Source organism: Nomascus leucogenys, chromosome 15 (genome assembly GCF_006542625.1).
Source record: "Nomascus leucogenys isolate Asia chromosome 15, Asia_NLE_v1, whole genome shotgun sequence".
NCBI classification, from domain to species: Eukaryota; Metazoa; Chordata; class Mammalia; order Primates; family Hylobatidae; genus Nomascus; species Nomascus leucogenys.
This window is the reverse complement of record NC_044395.1, coordinates 78,531,726-78,549,950: the sequence shown is the minus strand read 5'-3', so window position 1 is coordinate 78,549,950 and position 18,225 is coordinate 78,531,726. Positions and strand designations below refer to the sequence as shown.

Genomic DNA, 18,225 nt, shown 5'->3' with positions numbered 1-18,225 from the left:
CATGGGTGAAAATGGAGGTCATTATGTTAAATGAAATAAGCAGGCACAGAAAGACAAACCTAACATGTTCTCACTTATGTGTGGGATCTAAAAACCAAGACAACTGAACTCATGGACAAAGGGGAAGGGTAGTGGAGGGGTTGAGGGAGAGATGGGAATGATTAATGAGTAAAAAGAAAAATTAAAAAGAATGAGTAAGACTTAGTGTTTGATAGCACAACAGGGTGACTACAGTCAATAATAATTTAATTATACATTTAAAAATAACTAAAAGTATATAATTAGATTGTTCATAACACAAAGGATAAATGCTTGAGGGGAGGGATATCCCATTTTACATGATGTGATTATTACACATTGAATGCCTGTGTCAAAATCTCTTATGTACCCCACAAATATATATACCTACTATCTACCCGTAAAAATTAAAAATTAAAAAAGGATTAGACCGTTTTATGCAGCAAATTATGCAACACATGAACTATTATGTAGAGGGAGCCTCAGCTCAGAAGTCACAAACAAAACTTTGTGACCCTAGGAAAGCCCCTGGCTCTCCTAGCCTGAGCCTTCCTATTCATATAGACAGAGGATTGGGCTCCATGATCTATGAGCACTCTCTGAGTTCTGGGAGTAAACATACATATCTGAAGCCCAGAGAGGAGCCTCGCCTGCATTCATAGGACTCCAAGCAAGGACAAAGAATAAAAGGTTAAAAACGAAGGACTTAGACTTCCATTTCTGACCAAGGTGGAGTAATAGGAACTGGATTTACCCTCTTGCCTTGAATGATTAAACAAACTGACTAAATATATAAAACAAGACTTTCCCAACGTGAACAGTTGGCAATGCAAGAGAGTGATCCCTGAAAACAAAAAATGGAAACAAATGAGACAAGCCTTATGATTGCCCAAGGTTATTACTTAGAGAGTTTAGAGGCTGCAGTGCAGGAAGCAGGAACCCAGGTAGAACCTGGTGGTTTCCTAGAGTTTAGAAGACAAGAGATAGATGTTCACAAAGGCCATGGTAGCTAGAGTTTGCATGGCAGACAGAGAGAGAGAGTTGCATGGCAGACAGAGACAGAGAGAGAGAGAGAGAGAGCTCTGAAGCTTTGCAGAATCCCCCTCCAACTCTGTCCTGACCCTGTCCTGAATTTTCAGCTGAATATTGATCAACGTATGCAGGTGTGAAAACTACCTGAGACTAGAGAAAGAACCACCTGAGAGGAACAGACAGAAAAATCCACAGAGCTAACACAGGGCTGGGAATACTAGAAAAAGCTCCTAATATGTACAGCATAGGGTAGGGTATGCAGAAGGGTGTTGCTTTAGTAGCAGGGAATTGGTATGTAGGATAAAGAATAAAATCACACTCAGAATAAAGGCTACTTTGGCTTTACCTAACAAAGCTTAAAGGCAAGCCTCAGAAGGATCAAACTGTTTCCAAGTAGCGTAACTACTACAAAGCTCAAGAATATTTTCAAAAATAAAATGAAAGAATATCCAGCATCCAACAAGGCAAAACTCACAATGTCTGGAATTCAATTTAAAAAAATTGTCAGGCATGCAAAGAAGCAGGAAAATACAACCTATAAGAAAAGAAAAAATCAATCAGAACTGACTGAAAAATGACACACATGGTAGACAAGGAAATACAAACAATTATTTTAAAAATTGTTTTAACTATATGTGCTCAAGAAATAGAGGAAAACAGAAGAAGGTGAGATGTTCATGATATAAAAGACCCAAATCAAACTTGTGCAGATGAAAAATATCATGTCTCAGATGAAAACCACTGAATGGAATTAATATGTTTAGACACTATAAATGAAAAGATTAATGAACTTAAAGATAGAGCAATAAATACTATCTGAAATGAAGCACAGAATTTAAAAAGGCCCAAGAAAATGATGAGCAGAGGGCATAAGTGATCTATGGGTCAACTTCAAGTATCCTAATACACATGCAATTGAAGTCCCCAAAAGAGAAATGAATTACCAGGCCTATCATAACCAAATTGCTTAAAAACAATGATAGAAGGAAAATCATAAAAGCAGCAAAAAGGGGTAGAAAAAAACTACATTATGTATGAAGGAACAAAGAATGACAGCAGATATCTTATCAGAAATAAGCAAGATAAAAAAATAGTAGAACTTCATAACAGCACTATTCAAAATAGCCAAAAATATGGAAACAGCTTAAATGCCCATCAATAATGAACAGATAAACGAACTGTGGTACATACATACAATGGAATATTATTCCAGCCATAAAAATGAATGAAGCATTGATACATGCTTCAACGTGGATGAACCCCCAAAACATGGAACTCAGTGAAAGAAGCCAGACACAAAAGGTCAGATATTGTCTGACTCCACTTATATGAAATATTCAGAATAGGTAAATCCAGAGACAAAAGGCAGATTGGTAATTGGCAGGGGTTGTGGGGAGAGGTGAATAGGAAGAAACTGCTTAATGGGTATGGGGCTGCCTTTTGGGGTGATGAAAATGTTTTGGAGCTATACAGAGGCGATGGTTGCACAATATTGTGAATGTACTAAATGCCATTGAATTGTTCACTTTAAAATGCTTAATTTTATGTTTTATCAATTTCTCCTCAATAAAAAAAAGACAGGAGCAAAGTCTTGTAAAGTACTGAAAGAAAAAAACATCAGCCTATAATTCTATACCCAGTGAAAGTATTTCTTAAAAATGAAGGAAAGACCAAGACTTTTTCTGACAAACAAAAGCTGGAAGAATTTATCACCAGTAGATCTGTACTACATAAGTCTTAAAGGAAGTCTTTCAAGCAGAAGGAAAATGATACCAGATGCAAATCTAGATTTACAGAAAGGAATAAAAAGCACAAAATGGTAAATATGTGGTTAAATATAAACTTTCCTTGTTTTAAAAATCCCTTTAGAAGATAAATTAACTGCTTAAGGAAAAATAATAACAATTTACTGTGGAGTTTATAATAATGATAGAAGTAAATTTTATGACAATAACATAAAGGCTTGGTGAAAGGAAATAGCAGTATACTGTTATAAAGTTCTTATGGTATATGTGATGCAATATAATATTATTTGTAGCTAGTCTGTGACAAAGTAAAATTACATACTGTAATATCTAAAGCAATCACTGAAGGAGAAAAAAAAAGTACAGACAATAATCCAACATTGGAGATGAAATGGAGTCATTAAAAACAATCCAAAGAAGGCAAAAAAAGGAAGAAGGAGGGAACAAAGAACAGATGTCACAAATAGAAAATAAATAGCAACAATATATAAACATCACTATGTTGAGGACCAAATCAAACACAAATGGTATAAACATCCCCAATTAAAAGGCAGAGATTGTCAGATTGGATCTTTAAAAACTGAAGGCTCAACTATTTACCCCCTGCAAAAGTCCCACTTTTATTGGTTTGTTTGTTTGTTTGTTGAGACAGGGCCTCACTCCTGTCACCCAGGCTGGAGTGCAGTGGTGCAATCATGGCTCACTGCAGCCTCAACTTCCTGGGCCCAGGTGATTCTCCCACCTCAGCCTCCTGCGTAGCTGGAACTACAGGCATGTGCCACCATGCTTGGCTAATTTTTATATATATATATTTTTAGTAGGGATTGTGTTTTGCCATATTGCCCAGGCTGGTCTCGAACTCCTGGGCTCAAGCAATCAACCTGCTTCAACCTCCCAAAGTGAAATTACAGGCATGAGCCCACGTGCCGGCCAAAAATCCCACTTTAAATAAAAAGCCACAAATAGGTTAAAGTAAAAGGATGAAAAAAGATACATCTTAGATATACATGTTACGTATACATGCTAACACCAATCAAAAGAAAGCTGGAGAAGCTATTACAGGCAAGTCAGACAAAGTGGAATTCAGAACAAAGACTTTTACCAGGATAAAATGGCCATTTCCTAAGAATAAAAGAGTTAATTCATCAAAAGGACATAACAATCCTGAATGTTATGCACCTAAATAACAGAATTTCAATATATGTGAATAAAAAAACTGATAAAACTCCAAGGAGAAATAGACAAACAATTATAGTCAGATATTTCAACATTGTCTCAATAACTGAGAACAAACAGATAGAAAATTAGCAAGAATTTAGAAGGCTTGAACAACACTATCAGCCAACTAGACCTAATTAACATTCATAGAACACTCCACCCAATAATAAAATACACATTTACTTAGAGTATATTCTTGGACATAAAATAAATCTCACTAAATGTAAAAGAATTCAAGTTAGACAAATTATGTCTTATGAACACAATGAAATTAAATTAGAAATCTATAACAGAAAGGCATCTGGAAAATCATAAAATATTTGAAGATTAAATAAAACAATTAAAATAATTCATGGGTCAAATAAAAATCAAAAGGGATATTTAAAAGTATTCTGAACTGATTGAAAAAGAAAACACAGCATATCTAAACTTGTAGGATGCAGCTAAATCAATACGTACAGGGAAAATTGTAGCACTAAATGCTTATATTAGAAAAAGAGGCCAGGCACGGTGGCCCACGCCTGTAATCCTAGCACTTCGGGAGGCCAAGGTGGGTGGATCACGAGATCAGGAGATCATGACCATCCTGGCTAACACGGTGAAACCCCGTCTCTACTAAAAATACAAAAAATTGGCTGGTGCCTGTAGTCCCAGCTACTCAGGAGGATGAGGCAGGAGAATGGCATGAACCCGGGAGGCAGAGCTTGCAGTGAGCCGAGATCACGCCACTGCACTCCAGCCTGGGCAACAGAGTGAGACTCTGTCTCAAAAAAAAAAAAGAAGAAGAAGAAGAAAGGTCTCAAATTAATGACATAGGATTCTTCCTTAACAAACTAGAAAAAGAAGAGTAAATTAAACCTAAAGTAAGCAGAAGAAAGAAAATAATAAAGATAGCAGAAAAAAATGAAATAGAAAACATAAAAATAATAGAGAAAACCAATAAAGCCATTCTTTGAGAAGGACAGTAAGTATGATAAGCCTCTAGCGAGGCTTGCCAGGGAAAAGAGAGAAGACACAAATAACTAATGTCAGGAAATAGATATGGCACATAGATTCAGATCCTACAGAAATTAAAAGTATAGCAAGAATATATGATGAACAACTTAATGTTTATAAATTTGGCAACTTGGATGAAATGGACAAATTCTGTGAAAGATGCAAACTACCCAAATTTACCAAAGAAGAAATATATAACCAAAATAGCTCAACACCTACTAAAGAAATTGAACGTGTGTTTTAAAATCTCCCCAGAGAAAAATCCAGGCTCAGATGGCTTCATTGTTGAAGTTTACCAAATGTTTAAGGAATAAATGTTACCAAGTCTACATATACTTTTCCAGAAAATTAAAAAGGGGAGAATACTTTCCAACTCATTATATGAGGCCAGTATTACTCTGCTACCAATGGTAAACTATCATATTATAAGAAAAGAAAATTTAGACTAATACCTGTCATAAGGATACAACAATATATAAAAAGGATAATATAACAAATGAAGTTAATTCCAGGAAGACAAGACTGGGTTAAAATACAAAAATCAATGTAATTTCATCAAATTAATAATGTGAAAAAGAAAAACAATGTGGTTATCCAAACAGATGCAGAAAAAAGCATTTGACAAAATTCAACATCTACTACTGGTAATAAAAAACTCTCAGAAAACTAGGAATAAAAGAAAATGTTCTTAACCTGATAAAGGACATCTGTGAAAAGCCTACAACTAACATCATGCCTTATAGTGAAAGATTGAATGCCTTCTCCCTAAGATCAGACAAGGATGACTGCTCTCAACCTTTCTTATTCAGCATCACACTAGAGGTCCTAGCCAGTGCAACAGGTGAGAGAAAATAAATTAAAAGCATACTCACTGGAAAGGAAGAAATAAAACTGTCTCTATTTGGAGAAGACATAATTGTCTATGTAGAAAAACCCAAAGAATTTAAGAACAAATAACTGAGCTTAGTAACGTTGCAAGATACAAGCTCAATATGCAAAAATAAGTTGTATTTGCATTAGTAATAAGCAATTGGAAAGTGAAACAAAAGCAACACAATTACTTACAATAGCACCAAAAAATATAAACTATTTAGGAATAAGTCTATCAAATATGTGTAGGATCCTTACACTAAAAACTACAAAACACAAATAAAAAAATCAAAGAAGCCATAAAAAAAATAAAGATGAACCATGTTCATTCACTGGAAGACTCACCAGTGTTAAGATTTATTCTTCTCCCAGATAATCTATATATTGAATGCAACTCAAAATCCCAGGAAGACATTTGGTAGAAATCAAAAAGCCGATTCTAAATTTCTATGAAAAGTTAAAGGAATTAGAATAGCTAGGCCAGGCATGGTGGCTCATGCCTGTAATCCTAGCACTTTGGGAGGCTGAGGCAAGAGGATCCCTTGAGGCCAGGAGTTTGAGACCAGCCTGGGCAACATAGTGAGACCCATCTCTATACAAAATGAAAAAATTAGCTAGGCATGGTGGCATACACTTGTTGTCCTCTGCTTGGGAGGCTGAGGTGGGGGGATTGCTAAGCCCAGGAGGTTGAGGCTGCAGTGAGCTATCATTGCACCACCGCACTCTAGTCTAGAAGATAGGGAAAGACCCTGTCTCTAAAAAAAGAACAGACAAATCAATACCACGTAATTTTAAGGTTTAATAATAAGTAATGGTAATCAAGACACGGTAGCATCAGTGAAAGGATAGATTAATAGGACAAAATAAAAAGCATATAAATTATTCCAAACATTAATTTTTTTTTTGAGGCAGTTTCACTCTTGTTGCCCAGGCTGGAGTGCAATGGTGCAATCTCGGCTCACCGCAACCTCCACCTCCCAGGTTCCAGTGATTTTCCTGCCTCAGCCTCCCGAGTAGCTGGGATTATAGGTGCCACCATGCCCAGCTTATTTTGTATTTTTAGTAGAGAAGGGGTTTCTCCATGTCGGTCAGGCTGGTCTCAAACTTCTGACCTTGAGATCCGCCCACCTCGGCCTCCCAAAGTGCTGAGATTACAGGCGTGAGCCACTGTGCCTGGCCAATTTGTTTTTAAATAAAGGTTCAAAGACAATTCAATGGAGACAGAATAGTCTCTTCGAAAAATGGTGCTGGAAAAATTGAGTATTCACATTTGAAAAATGTATCTCAACTCATACTTTGTAACATTTACAAAAACTAACCTAAAGTGCAACATACACATAAAAGTAATACCTAAAACTATAAAACTTCTAGAAGAAAACATAAGAGAGATTCTGTGTGACTTTGGGCAAGGTTCATTAGGCACAACACCAGTATCATGATTCATAAAAGAAAAAACTGATAAACTGGACACCATCAAAATAAAAAAAGTTCTGTCTTTTGAAAGACACTAGTAGGTGAATGGAAAAACACTCTACAGACTGGAAAATTAGATTCATATCTGATAAAGGGCTTGTATCCAAAATACACAGGAAAAGTTCTCAAAACTCAATAGAACAACATGATCTTTAAAATGTGTGAAAGACTTGAACAGATACTTTGCCAAAGAGCATATACCACGGAAAATAAACCCATGGAAAGATGCTCAACATCATCAGTAAGCAGAAAAATGCAAATTAAAACCAAAATGAGGTTCTATTTGACACTTATTAGAAAGACTAAACAAACAAACACAAGCCACCAAGTGCTGGCAAGGATGCAAAGCTCCTGGAGCTCTCATCCATTGCTGGTGGGAATGCTAAATGCCTGCTCTGGAATACAGTTTGGCAAGTATTGTAAAGCTAAATACGTCCTTCCTGTTCAACCCAGGAATCTACTCCTGGGGGCTTTATCTACACAAAACCTGTATGTAAATGTTTACAGCCACTTTATTTGTTATTATACCAAACTGGAAACAACTCAAATATCTTTCAACTGGTTCATGGATAAATAAACTATGGTACATACATAAAATGGAATACTATTCACCAATAAAAAGGATTAAACTACTGATCTGTGCAACAATGTGGATGAATGTCACCACATACTCTGGTCAATTTATATGACATTCTGGAAGAGGCATAACTATAGAGGCAGCGGACAATGGTTGTCAGCAGGTGGGCGGAGGGGTTGACAACAAACAGGCAGGAGGTACTGTTTGGGATGATAAAACTGTTCTATATCCTGGTTGGAGGTGGTAGTTACATGACTGTGGGTGCTTGTTACAACTTGTAGAATTGTATACTAAATAGGGTAAATTTTACTGCATGTAGATTATATGTTAATTTTTTAATGGAAAAATTTTATAAACTAAGAAATGAAACTCAGGGAGTTTTCTGTTCAAGCCTCCATCCCATAGAAACCTACTGTCCAAAACCCCGCTCCTAAGAGCGCCACAAATGTGCTGCACCCTGTGTTCAAGAGCAGATTCCAAAAGGAAGGCTGCAGATCAAGGCTCAGGAATTGGGGGCAGACTCACAACTTTGGGACCTGAGGAGGAGACAGATAAGTCCCCTTTGCCCACCTGTTGGGAGGAGCAAAGGTGGGTCCTCTGGAAAGGATACCCCCATATGGGGGTGGGCTATTGTTGGATACCCCGGCCTCCTTGACAGAGGTGAACTTAGTGAAGCCAATGAAGCTTAAATTCACGCCTCCTCACTTCTTGGTAGGGGTCCTGGTAGTAATGTGTTCATGTGGTCATAGGTTTTTGTGAAAATTGCAAAAGTGAGATATTTTAGCCATAAATATTTAAACCCACTGTCTCTTGACTTTCTGACTTTTTCTCTGTCACAACAATATCCCATCCCTCCTGGTATACTTCCTCCCCTGACATTGGTGTGGCCACAAGCATTCTAATTATAATCACTTCCAAATATACCTAATTTTGCATTATTTTTTTAAAAAAGTCCCCTCCCCACCCCTGCCCTGAATCATGATTCAGCCTCACAGCCCCTCCACCCCTGGATGCCCTGTCCCTCAGCTGACTGTGGCCCTGCCCTGGAGGCTGGCTGTTTCATGCACTCACCTTTCGGTTGAAGCGATCAATAGTGACCTGATGGGCCAAGTGAGTCATGTTCAACATCACCAGACAGAACGGGGGCCAGTTCAGGTGCCCCTGCAGAGAGAACCCAGCCCTCATCAACCTGGAGCCCTGTCCTCTGTCCCCCTCCAAGTGAGTGGGCACAGCAAATGTGAGTACAGTCTCCCCCGACTACCCCCTGCACTATGCCAGGGGCTTCCATCAGGCTGGGCAGATGGTGCCCAGGATCCCATGGAACCGTTGTGGCTCCATCTGACCTCATGCAAGCCCAGACCAAAACAGAAGAAAAGGAAGAAAGGAAGGAAGGAAGGAAGGAAGGAAGGGCAGGGCAGAGAGGGAGGGAAAGAAGAGAGAAGAAAGAAAGAGAGAAAGAGAAAGAAAGAGAAAGAAAGAGAGGAAAGAGAGAGAGAGAGAAAGAAAGGGAGAAGAAAGAAAGAAAGAAAGAAAGAAAGAAAGAAAGAAAGAAAGAAAGAAAGAAAGAAAGAAAGAAAGAAAAGGGAGAAGAGAAAGAAGCTACCTCTTTCCACCTGACTTATGGGGACATCCTAGTAGGAGATTCCCTAAAGCCAGCACCCATGACCTCGGGCCATACCATTGCAGTGACGTCCCAGTTCCTCTGCACTTCCATGCCATCCTTCCTACATGGCAGGAAGCTGGCACAAGCTGGGAATGGAACAGGCTGGGGCCAGGAGGTGGCACACTCCACTCAGTTCTTTCCCCAGCCTCCCAGGGAGCCGTCACCTGGGAGGCCCTGCCCATTTCTGGAGACAGAGAGAGCTCAGGGGTACTTCCACATCTGTCTTTGCCTCTGGCACCCTGGCTGAGTGCTCCATCTCCCCTCTTATCCTAGTCCAGTTCCTAGTCCCCAGCAGGGAGGGAGGTATGGGGCAGGCACCAGGTTGGCACTTTTGCAATCCAGTACATGGACGGTGACCATTTCATCTGGGCTCTGGCTGAGGATGTAGATGGCCTCCTTGAACAGAGCTACGTGGCTCCCATCGAAGGTCACGAAGCTCAGGTCAGGGAAGATTGAGCACCGGCCTGGGGGAGGGGAAGGGCACAAGAAAAATCTGTGGATGCCTCCAAGACCAAGGCCACCTAGGAAGATGGGGCAGGTTCCTGGCCCTCTTCCTGGATGGATGCAGAGGCCTGGGGTCTGGAGGGTGGCTCAGACCAGGCATCACACAGATCAGAGGTTGCAAGCATAGGAAATCTGCCAGGTCGGGGTCCCACAGGAGGGGAGTCTGGGACACACAGATCAGGGATGGCGGTCATGCTGGGGTAAGGATACAGGGAGGATGCAGGAGGCTCTGCTGATCCTATGACTCACAGGCACACTCCCAGAGTGGGCAGCAGCGGTCCCCACCCACCCGCACAGCGAGGCCCAGGATCCCACAGTGAGGGGGAGCAGCGCCCTGGGGACAGTGCTGGGACTGATTCACGCGAATCAGCTGGCCCTCCAGGCAGATGTGGCGGACGCAGTCCTGCTCGGCGATTGGCTGGGTACAGAGTGGAGGAAGTGTGAGTGCCCATCAGGGAGCTACAGCCCACCCTGCAAGCTGTGATGGCACCAGTTCCTTCCCACATGTAGGTCCTAGCGAGGCAGGGGACCTTTTAGGGAAAGATGCCCTCACCCCCCACACATCACAAGCCATCTGGGGCCTGGTGCTGCGCTTAGTGTGAGCTCAGGGGTCAGGGACCGATTCCCTGAGACCTCTGCAGATCTGCCTGGCCTGCGCTGAGAGGTCTGGGTACACAGGCATGTATACACACTAGCTCGCACTCACAGAAACCCTAGCATACTTGCGCAAACCTACACACACACACACACACACACACACACACAGAGTTTCTCACAAAGGCACAAAGATGCACATGAGGATGTCTCAAACACCATTCCTCACACACACAAGAGCACATGCAGATACAGGAGCACTCATACTATCTCACACATGTGAGCACAAACGCACACAGCAGTCTCACACAGGCACACACTCACAAAGGCACACACACATTGTCACCTGGGCATCACACTAGGCCATCCAATCAGCCCCCCAGGGCCTAGATGGGCCAGGCGGAACCCTGCTATGGCATCGGGGCCAATAGGAGACTGGAGAATTTTTCAGGGACCAGGAGCATGGGGCAGGAATGAGGATAGCGACTAAAACTCCATCTAGCAGGGAAGAGGAAGGGATGAAGGGAGGGATCACATACGGGTGGCCAGAACCCTGGCAAATCACTCACGACACAGGTGGTGGATGTATTGGCCTCAGTGGTGGTTGCCAAAGCCTCCGCCAAACCCTCTATGATGCTCAGGGCTGGGGCTGAGCGCCCAGATGGTTCTGTGATGGCCTCGTCCACCGGCTCTGCTGCCAGGTGAGGCCCTGCTGAGGTTCCAGGGGCCTCAGCCGGCTGAGGCAACAGAACCAGCGTGCTGTCTTGGGGGGCCGTCCTGGCTGAGACGTGGCTCAGGGGATAGGATGTGGGCACTGGCAGAGCTGTGCCTGCCTGGGCTCCCTCGGGCTCAGCCACCAAGGGGGCGAGAGGGTGGCTCGTGGCCGGCATGAGCTCCGTGGGCCCACCCTCGGCAGAGCCATAGATGGAAGTGGGCGGAGACACTTGCTTGGATAGGATGGCCACCTTCCCTGTGGTGCTCTTTCGTGGGACAACAGATACCATGGAGGCCATGCCCTCAGCCACAGGCGGGACTCCAGAGGTTGGCAATGTGGCTCCCAGCAGCAGGCCTGGAGCTGTGCCTGCTGCTGGGGGTGCTATGTGGGCGGGTGGGTGCGCCTGGGTCATTGCCGCTGGCGTGAAAGGCAGTGCTGGGCTAAGTGTCTGAGCAGGCACAGTCGTGGCCTGTGGCTGGAGTGGAGTGGTGATGACAGAGGCTTTGGGGCCGGGTGTGGCCACTGGGGCAGATGTGCCCACCTTGGCCAGGGGCAGGCTGGTGTCGGGAGGCAGGCCAGAGAGGAGCTGGGAGGGACGAGTTGACTCAAGGGACATGAAGGGTGTGGCTGCCAGCCCATGAGCGGCTGTCAACAGGCTGGCGGCAGCTGGGGTCTCTGGGGGCAGAGCTGGAGACCTGGTGGCCATGATGGTATGCTGGGCTGGGCGGGGTGGTGCAGTGGGGAGTGGGTGTGGCTGTGGGGAGGCAGGCGAGCCCATGGGCTGGCTGTGCCCAGCTTCGCCCTTCTCTGTGGATAGCACCATCTCCAAGCTCCTGGTTGCAAGGGGACTGACAGGAATCTGTTCTGCTGCTGTTCTAGCCACGGTTAGAGGGGTGCTGGGACTTGAAGCACTCTGGGCCTGGGTGGGCTGGGGGGCCCCTGTCCTGCTTATGACCTTAGTTACTGCAGGTGTCAGCACAGCCTTGTGGGATCCCGAGGAGGTGGGGGACCTGGAGATGGCTCCAGGGGAAGCCACAGGTCTGGAGGAGGGACTTGCTGTCAAGGAGGGCTGTAGGGGTGTCGTCCTAACAGGCAAGGAGCCATGGCCTCGGACTGTCACAGCCTTGGTCATAAGCGGGAAGCGAGGGGCAGGGGGCGACTGGGAGGAGACTGTGATGTTGGGGCTTCCTGCAAAGGTCACAGTCACCTTTGTTGTCTCCATGGCACCTGACACCATGCCAGGTGTGGGTGTCTGCAGTGCAACAGGGAGGGATGAGGACTCTGGTGTATGGGGGATGGCCAGGAGGCTGGCAGTCACTCCCTTGCTGGCTGGGGCCTCTGTGGGGCGGGCAGGGAGTTGAGATGCAGTGAGCTCCAGTGGCTGCTGCAGGGTGGTCTGGGTGGGGCCTGGAGACACCACTGGCTCCTCAGTGGCTGTCATTGGTGGGTTGAGGGCTGTGGTGAGTGGGGCAGCTGGGGCGAGGGCTGGCCTGTGGGTCGGGGTCCTGGGGCTTTCCTGTGACAGTTGTGGCTCCTCATCACTGGGAGTGGGCAGCCCTTGACTGGGAGGGAGGGTCTCATTGCCAAGGGCCTCTGTGGGAACCCGAACTGCTGACTCCACACCTGCAGAGACAAGAGAAGAGGCTCAGAAGGCGGGGTGACTGCTGCCCCAGGGGTCATCGCTGGGCAGGGCTGTGGTGTGAGGCTTGAGGACTGGCACCCTCGGTGATGGGGTGAGGGCAGCTTCTGATGGCCAGAAGAAGTCAGCAGATCTAGACTCTGCCCCAGACGTCAGACCCTGACCCCAGAGCCAAGAGACCTCAGGTCTAAGTCTGGCTGCACCACCTTCTCACCATGTGACCCCACTCTGGGCCTCATTTCTCCTCTCCGTGAAATGGGGCCAATAGACCGGATGAGGCCTGTGCCTCCCCTGTGCCTGTGCCTCTTTCCAAAGGTCCCTGTGCTGATCTTGCTTCTCTGGGACCTGGGAGCTTTGAGGCATGACTGCTCAGTGAGACCCTAGGGACTTAGAGGAAATCTGAGGGAAGGACGAGAAGTCCGGGCCACTTACAGTCCTCCAAGTAGACACATCTCTGTGTGACTTCATCCAGGACCTTGGGGGTAGGGCACACAGGGACACAGCCTTCTACCCTGAGGACAGAGCAGGGAGCAGGTTAAAGGCCTGAAATACAGGCAGGGCCATCTCTTCTTCTCTCGATTGAGCACAGGCCTTATCCTTTCTTATGACACGTGTGTGTGCACACATGTGCTTATTACGTGTACACACACGACCCTCCATAGAGATGCTGTCACACATGTACGGGAACACACACACCCAATGTGTATGCGGCACACTCCTGCATACTTCTACCGCTCAGACTGAGAGGGAAACACACACACACAAGCAAGGTACACTTCTGCACACACTCATGTACATGTTCACATGTGTCTCTGCCTGGGCACATTCTCACATGGCCTCACGTACCCCCTCCAACCCTGCAGGACTCCAAAATTTTTACATATACATGCAAACACATCCACAGAGACTCCCACAAACATGTGAATACACTCTCACACACGCACACAGCTGCACTCTACACCTGCATACATGCAGCTGTGTACAATGAATGCACAGTTATAGTAGTACACACACAAACACACACAAGGCTCTGCTGCATGCACATCATGCACAAATAGATACATATGCTCACATATGTGCATATATGGAAAGACACAGTTACCCTGGTACACACATCCCCATACACTCAACATATGAAACACTCATACACAAGTGTATGTGGGTGCACACACACACTGGTGCACACACCTTGGCTCCATGCCCATGGCCCCTGGCATCTCACCTGGGTACATCCCGGCAGCTGGCTGCCCGTGGGTCCCGGCAGGTTTGGAAGCAGGGGCTGGCACAGGCATCGTAGCGCCACTCGCAGATGGGATAGGCACCCCCCGGGGGCTTGGCATCTAGAAAGTGAGATGGGGCAGCAACTCTGGGTCAGGTGAAGACACATGGAGTCCCAGGGCTCAGCCCTGCCCCCAATTCTGTGGAGGGGACAAATGGACCTATGCAGGGAAAGCAAATGGGGAAAAAAACCACGCTAAGGAGAAACTGCGTTCATGGTGGTTGGGGTGAGTGCCTGGGGGATCCTGGGGATGGGGATCTGGAAGCTGAATGCAGGACTGAGGACAGGGAAGGACTGAGGACAGGGAAGGACTGAGGACAGGGAAGCTCTGGCCCCAGCAGTTGGAGTGAGGCTTCGAAGGGTGGTCAAAGAAGAGGCCTGGACCTCTGATGTCTCCGTTGGGATGCCCTGCCACCCACCCTGCCCCTCTGGGACCCTGGTGCTCAGGGTTGCCCTGCATCCCAGGACACAGTAACCTCCTCCTTGCCCTGCCTCTAGCAGGGCTATTGCAGACCTCCATGGATGCAAGAGGCTCTCTTTTGCAGGGTGAGGGGAGGCACTTCCCCTCTAGAGGGTATCCCTTCCCCTCTAGCCCAAGGCGTTCCTGGGCACCTGGCCCCAGAGAGGTTGCAAGGGAGGTGCTATTCCCCAGACTCAGCTCTCTCTGTTCCCAGAGGGCCCCCTGAAGAGCCTCTCAGGGCCTGAGAGTGCAGGTCGTGTGAGCACCGCCCTCACTGCCCCAGCGGCTGGGCTAACTCTTAAACAGCACTGGGCGCTACCCAAAACATCTCACACGGATTTACTCATTAAACCTCATCATCATCCTATGAAGTAGGCGCTATTATTACCCCCACTTTAGAGAAGAGGAAACCCGGGCACAGATTATGCTGGGAAAACGAAAGGTTTTCAAAGGAGATGTTCTCAAAAGAGGCCCCGTGGCTAGCGCCTTGACAAATGAGGGAAAAGTCTGCAGCCTATGGGGGGCTTGGAGGCAGACAAGTAGACCCCAGGCTACCTCGGCACAAGTGACCAGTTTCTGAACACACAGCCTGGGCAGGGAGGTGTGGGTAGGCTCCGAAGCAGGCTCCACGGAGCAGCCCCCACGGGCAGCTCCTCCAGATGCCCTAACCTGAACACTGCTGCCAGCTGTGAAGAAACCTGCTTTTCCAAAAGCCTAACTTACATTTGGGGAGCACCTACTATGTGCCAGCCCAGGGCAAAGCCCGCGAGACACAGCCAGTCCTCACAGCACACTTCCGAGACAAATATCCCCATTCCACAGGTGCAGAAACAAACTCAAGGAGTTGGGGGTTCTCCTCCAAGTGTCTAGGACCAGGGTCAGGATTTGAACCCAAGGCTGTCCAGCTTCAAAGCCTCCGCTCATGCCACTCTGCCCCAGTGTCTTCTGGAGAGGGACACAAATACTCCCATCATGAGCAAGTCTTGTCATCATGGCCAGTGATAAAGCTGTCCCATGTCAAGTTCAAGGGCAGACTGGATAACTGACCGCTGAAGGGAAGAATGAGCTCACCCAGCCCTGGCTTGGGTGGGGTGGGTGATGAAATAAAGAGGCTGGCTGAAGACATATTTACGCATGTGTACATGCAAATGGATCCATCCACAGACACAAGTACCCCCAAGCCCCATGCAAGACAGAGAAAACAGTAAAGAAATTATGATCGCCTTCTCCAGGGTTCAGGCAGAGAACAATATTTTGGGGACAGACACACCTGGCAGGGCAGGCCCTGGACCTCCTTGGCGTTGGTGGAAGGTCGGGGAGTTGCCCCATCCCTGTCCAGGGGCTTGGGCCTTCCACTGAGAGACAAAGCTGCTGGCCCCCGGACCTATCCCCCTTGTGCAGTCCTTGAACTCATGGGGCAGACATGTGACCTCATCAGCAAGAAAACTGCGCCAGTGGCTACGCATGCTGCAGCCAGGATCACACCTCCCCTCACTTCTACAAAGGCTGCTATATTTTTAGACCGTGTAATTGGCCTGTGGCAGTAGGCAGGACCCAGGAAATTGGCTGGACCCCAAGCACACTGTCCGTGGCTCCCTAGGCCATCAACATGGAGGCTGGGCCACCTCTCAACTCAGGGTGGCACCCATGTGGCCCCCTGTGCCAGGAGAAGGAGGATTCTGCCTCTTAGGGGCAATTGGAAGGGTGAAGTGGGGACAGGGCGGGAAGAGCAGTGGACTGAGAGGGTCAAGGGGCCGAGGGCAATGGCAGGGGTCACCTACCCAGAAGGCGGAAGAGTGTGCCCCGGCGGAACACCTCTGTGTGTTCGTACAGCCGCAGGGCCAGCACCGGGCCCGACGCATAGAGGAAGGAGCTGGGCTTGGCCAGGGACTCCAGGGCCACCAGGCCTGCCTGCCGTGTCCCCCGGTGCAGCAAGAAGGAGGCATGATGTTGGAAGGTGTCATGGCCCTGCCACTTAGCCAGCTCCAGAGACCCATTGGCTGTGACGTGAAGGAAGAAGTTGGGTCTGTCTGCTGCCTCCAAGGACACCACATCTGGGTCTGCAGAGAACCACACAAGGAGGGTCAGTACAGGCAGAGGTCTAGACTGGTGGGCTGTGGGAACAGCATCCCAGCACACATCTGCTCTCTCAGAGACTCTGGACGGCAGCATGCCTGCAGACCAGCAGGCCCTGCCCCCTATGCCAGCCCCCAGCCCACCTATTCTGCCTGCCAGCTGCCCCTCTGCTCACACCATCTCCGCCTGAGGGCGAGTGGAGGCTTAGAGACCCCCCAACTGCTGAGCCTCAGGAAGGTAACTGAACTGTCTCCTTCCTTCCCCTTTGCACCCCTCTTTCCATTCTTCCCTCCTTCTGCAAACATGTTTGAGTGCCGTCAATGTACCAGGCGCTATTCTAGATACCCAGGATCCATCCGTGAATACAATAGAGGCAGCTGCCCTGATGGGGTTGCATTGCATTAGACATGCGGGGCAGGCTGAAGGTTGGTGATTTGCCAGGCTATAGGGTCCCCAGCTTGGTCCTGCTCCTCACAGAATCCCACAGGGCCAGCATTGACAGTCCTTCATCCAACCCATAGATAGGGAGAGGGTCCCAGAGAGAAAGAGAAAGGAGCTTGCCCAGAAACCCAAAGCTTGTCTCTGTCCTCTCTCTCTGGTCTCCATAACTGCCCAGTTCTAGGGCATGGGGGCTTGATGCCTGGTGGGCAGTTTCTCCCACACAGGGCCTTATGGGTCTCCTCAAGTCCCAAATCCACAAGCAGGTGCAGGGAGTGAGCATGGGGCAGGAATCCCAGCTCACCACCCTGGCTGTGATGTGGGCAAGCACATTCATGCCTGGGCTGTTGGAGGGATCATCAATGAGGTGTGTGTGAAGCGCTTGGCATTGCCTGGTGCTGGGTGGGTGCATTTTCAGCCCCTTCCATGTGTCCCCTGTGTCCCGAGGAGCGACGATAGTGTCCCTGTTACATCTCCCTGGGCAGCTGCGAGAAGATGGCAGGTAACGGAGACACGCTTCATTATTTATGTTAATAATCACAGCTGCTGTTTACACATGACTTACTACATGCCAGGCACTGTGCTAAACAAGCTGGTTATCTGCAGGTTATGAAATTCCTACGAGAACCCTGTGAAGTGAAAAATTCCTTCATTCAGCAGCAAATATTTACTGAGAGCCTGCTGTGGGCCAGGCCCTGTTCTAGGCACTGAGGCCACAACAGGGAGCAAAATGATGAAAATTCTGCCCTCATGGAGCTCACCATCCTGGGGGCTGTTGGGTGGGGAGAGAATAAATTTCTATGAGAGGTTAAAAGGTGGTGATATTACTATTCCCATTTTACAGAGGAGGGAAGAGAGTCCCAGAGTCACACTGACGGTGGATGAGGGAGGCAGGGCTGGATGCAGGCAGGCTGAGGCCAGAGCCCAA

General features: G+C 47.2%; 1 protein-coding gene across 2 annotated transcripts in view; it reads right to left on the bottom strand.

Moving 5' to 3' along the window:
- Positions 1–18,225, bottom strand: part of OTOG (otogelin) — a 98,897-nt gene that overhangs the window by 23,931 nt on the left and 56,741 nt on the right. For both annotated transcript variants that reach the window (XM_030829330.1, XM_030829331.1), the window contains 7 exons: positions 16,565–16,843; positions 14,267–14,384; positions 13,477–13,556; positions 11,260–13,028; positions 10,346–10,514; positions 9,911–10,056; positions 9,001–9,090 (listed from right to left, as the gene is read on the bottom strand). In XM_030829330.1, coding sequence (XP_030685190.1) covers positions 9,001–9,090; positions 9,911–10,056; positions 10,346–10,514; positions 11,260–13,028; positions 13,477–13,556; positions 14,267–14,384; positions 16,565–16,843 — 2,651 coding nt within the window. The remainder of the gene's footprint in view (positions 1–9,000; positions 9,091–9,910; positions 10,057–10,345; positions 10,515–11,259; positions 13,029–13,476; positions 13,557–14,266; positions 14,385–16,564; positions 16,844–18,225) is intronic.